The sequence below is a fragment of the Aplysia californica genome, unplaced genomic scaffold (assembly GCF_000002075.1).
Source record: "Aplysia californica isolate F4 #8 unplaced genomic scaffold, AplCal3.0 scaffold00600, whole genome shotgun sequence".
Classification (NCBI taxonomy): domain Eukaryota; kingdom Metazoa; phylum Mollusca; class Gastropoda; order Aplysiida; family Aplysiidae; genus Aplysia; species Aplysia californica.
In genome coordinates, this window is record NW_004797870.1 from 280830 (window position 1) to 284278 (window position 3449).

Below are 3449 nucleotides of genomic sequence, written 5' to 3' on the forward strand. Positions count from 1 at the left end.
CCCCCTTCCAAGTAACTGAATTTTTATCATTATAAGTTTCCCCACAGGTTCAAGGCCACGGAAGAAGGCACTCACTTCTGGCACTCACACTCCAATCTTCAGAGGTCACAAGGTATATTCGGTGGGCTCATCGTCCGGACGCCTCCAACCTTGAACCCTCACGTCAACTTATACGACCTTGACCTTCCAGAACACGTAATCATGCTTAAGGACTGGGTCCGTAGGTCTGTGGACGAGACGTTTGCCATGAACTATCGCTCGGGTGTCTTGCAGTTAGGGGATGCCATACTCGTCAATGGTGAGTCTACCGCTTCGTTGGCGCCCAGCTACCTCAGAGTGACAAAATTCTTTCTGCTCAGTACCTAGTTTTTGAGAAATTTGACATTAAAAAATTAGAATTTCACTACATGTATAACTTTATTAAATGTAATTTCTTTTAATATCTTGATAACGACTCCGAATAATCTTTCTATTTTGATAGAGCAGATAGAAAACTTGGTTCCTCACCTCATGGCCTTCGAAACTAAAAGCGACCAAAATGTTAGATTTCAATCAAACGTGTATTGCCTTTACCCTTTCCCCTTTAAAAAAAAACTTTGCATCTTCCCCTCTAGCAGCACGTATAATCTTCGTTAAATTATGTGTTTTGCTAGTGCCGTAAAACACTTACTAAAAGTAATCTACACTTCACTAAACTAAATTGGAACCAGCACATGTGGTTCATGACATTAGTTTTCCAATTTGTAGTTAGCTAAGTTTAACGCCTCAATCAACACTATTTAGATCGTTTAAAATTCGTATACTACTTCGAATCTGCCTGTCAGGTCAACCTGGGCTGAAAGGGATACAACCAGTGGCGTCGCGTGGGTTAGAGACAAGGTGGTGCATAATTGGAAAGTGAGCAAATGGGCAATAGGCTTAGTAGCTACTATTAAGATTTCTAGAGAAAATCAATTAGAATCTGCAGGATATCCCGTAATCTACATCTACCGATATGTACAACTGTATCTAGATGAAACCGTATAAAAGAGGCAATGGAGTGAAACAATACTAACAACTCACTATGCTCACAATCTGAGAAGATTAAACGATTTCTAATTACTTTGTGCCGCACCAGGACTTTCTACACTATAGAGGGAGACAACAGTTTTGATACCCATTCTTCTTTGAGTTACCGTAGACTCTACTAGTGTAGTAGATAGGCTCGCGGAAACTTGGATCAAATCTTTAGCTTGCTCCAAATTGGTGCTGCCAAGAGCAGTTTCATGCACCTTTCTTCTTGTGCGGGAAGAACGATGCCTATATTTCTCTTCTGTAACAAAAATAACTTTGGTGCAAAGATTTTGCTTGCTCCCAGCCGACACTACCGCAAGCGGCGCGACGAGCATAAACCATGTCCTCACTGTCTGTCTCTTCACTGGCGCGGCCAGCGGGAGACGGATCGCAGGGATGCAACATCCCAACAGATAAACGGGGATACTCTAGAAAAATTCCCTACATATTATGGGAATCGATCTCACATATTCTGTGTGCGACAGCGAAACATCTAATTTGCTACACCACAGACACTGATCGACTTTCTGAATTCGACTCTCGCCTTTTTGGGAGATTGTGATGTTGAACGTTTTCGCCGTCTTTCTGCTGGTGTGTATTCCTTCCAGTCATCCCAGGACCAGAATTGCGCTTCTCCGAAATAAAACAATGACAAGATTTTTTTAAAACGTTGTGTTGATGAGCGTATATAACGCTTACTTTAAACTGGGTAAAACAAAACAAAACAAAATAATAGCAAAGTTGAGTGGTTGGGAGAACGGAGATGCAAAACTAGTAGCTACCCGTCTTTGGTTTTATCCATAGCCGCTTAATACTTCTTCGAGTGTGTGTGTGTGTGTGTGTGTGTGTGTGTGTGTGTGTGTGTGTGCACCGTAAAACCTCTACTAAAACAATAAAACAATGGCGTAAAACACCTAATACAAAGCAATGTAATAATATTAATAAAGCGAAGTGCTCCCTAATTCTTCTTGTAGGAATTGCATAATCAGATCAGGTTGGAACATCGAATCGGGTAGATTGGCCTTAGTGGACGGTACTCGATGTCGAATTTAAGAGAACGAGGTCTGTCCTCTCTTGTTAATTTGGCATTTCGCACCTCAATCGGCACAGTTTAGCTCATTTGGTCGCATTTAAGGACAAGCGGGCTAACCCAAAATTTCGGGGTTTCCTTCCAGAAATCTTGACCTACACAAAAAGTGGGCATTGCCCTACCTATAGGAAAAGTTTGGTTTCATTGGTGTGTATATTTGTTTTGTTATAGAGAAAACTCTCCTTGTCTTTTAAAGAGACTGAATAACTTCGATTTTCCCAAAACAGCTTTCATCGGGATAGCCCCCTTGTGCTTAAGAGCGACCATTTATGAGGCGGGCTGCGACCCTGCCTGTCAGGACCAACCCGGACTCAGAGGGGAGGGAAACAAAAGCCGAATAGAAAGACCGAGTTACTCAGTGAGATTTTGATTTCACCCCACTCGGGAATCAAACTCACCGCGTCTCCTGTGTACGACAGCAGAGTGCCTATCTGCTACACCAGAGACGCCGAGCCGTCTGCTATATCCCACCCCTCGTAATTGAATAAGAAACAACTGAAATCACGGATTAATACAAATATCTTGGTCTTACAATCGACAATAAATTTACATGGCAAAATCACGTAAACAATATCGTTAAAAAGTTTCTGAGGAAACTGAGGTCTATCAATTTGAATCCACCCATCCTTCAAATATTCTACACCACCACAATAGAAACGTTGATAAATTTTGGTATCTCTTGCTATGCTAGCTATTTGGGAAGGCAGCACATCATAAAAATAAACAAATTGATCAGAAAGGCATCAAGAACAATTGGTAGATACCTAAGTAACATTGAATATCTGCACAAAGCAAACGTTCTAAAAGAGGAGGAAATAATGCTTAGTGTCCATAGCCACTTACTGACATCGGAATTTCAACTATCGACCCGCAGTAACCGATACATTTCCAAAAAAGTAAGAACAGACAGAAAATATATATAAATTCATTCGTGCCAACTGCAGTGAGGTTACTGAACACACAGTGCTTAATGAAACAGAGAGAGAGAGAGAGAGAGAGAGAGAGAGAGAGAGAGAGAAAGAACGACCAAGACAAATTTCTCATTGTCATTGTCATTGTCTCTTCCAGGTTTGGGCCACGAGAAAGGGTTCTCAACTGATCTTCCTTACCCGAGTTTCAAGGTCATGCCAGGTCTTAGATATCGCTTCCGGGTCATAGTAAATGGACTCTTGGATTGTCCACTGCAGGTGATTTGTTGGAGGTGGTTGCTGTGTGGCTTTGTGCGAATGTGTGTGTGTGTGTGTGTGTGTGTGTGTGTGTGTGTGTGTGTGTATCAACACTATTTAGATCATTTAAAATTCGTATA

The 3449-nt window shown here is 41.6% G+C and overlaps 1 protein-coding gene across 1 annotated transcript in view; it reads left to right on the forward strand.

Annotated features, from left to right (window-relative positions):
- LOC101853408 (laccase) overlaps positions 1–3449 on the forward strand; it is a gene marked incomplete in the record, with an annotated part of 15445 nt that overhangs the window by 4244 nt on the left and 7752 nt on the right. The window contains 2 exon segments of the mRNA XM_013087545.2: positions 48–298; positions 3212–3330. Of these exon segments, the coding sequence (XP_012942999.1) occupies positions 48–298; positions 3212–3330 (370 nt within the window).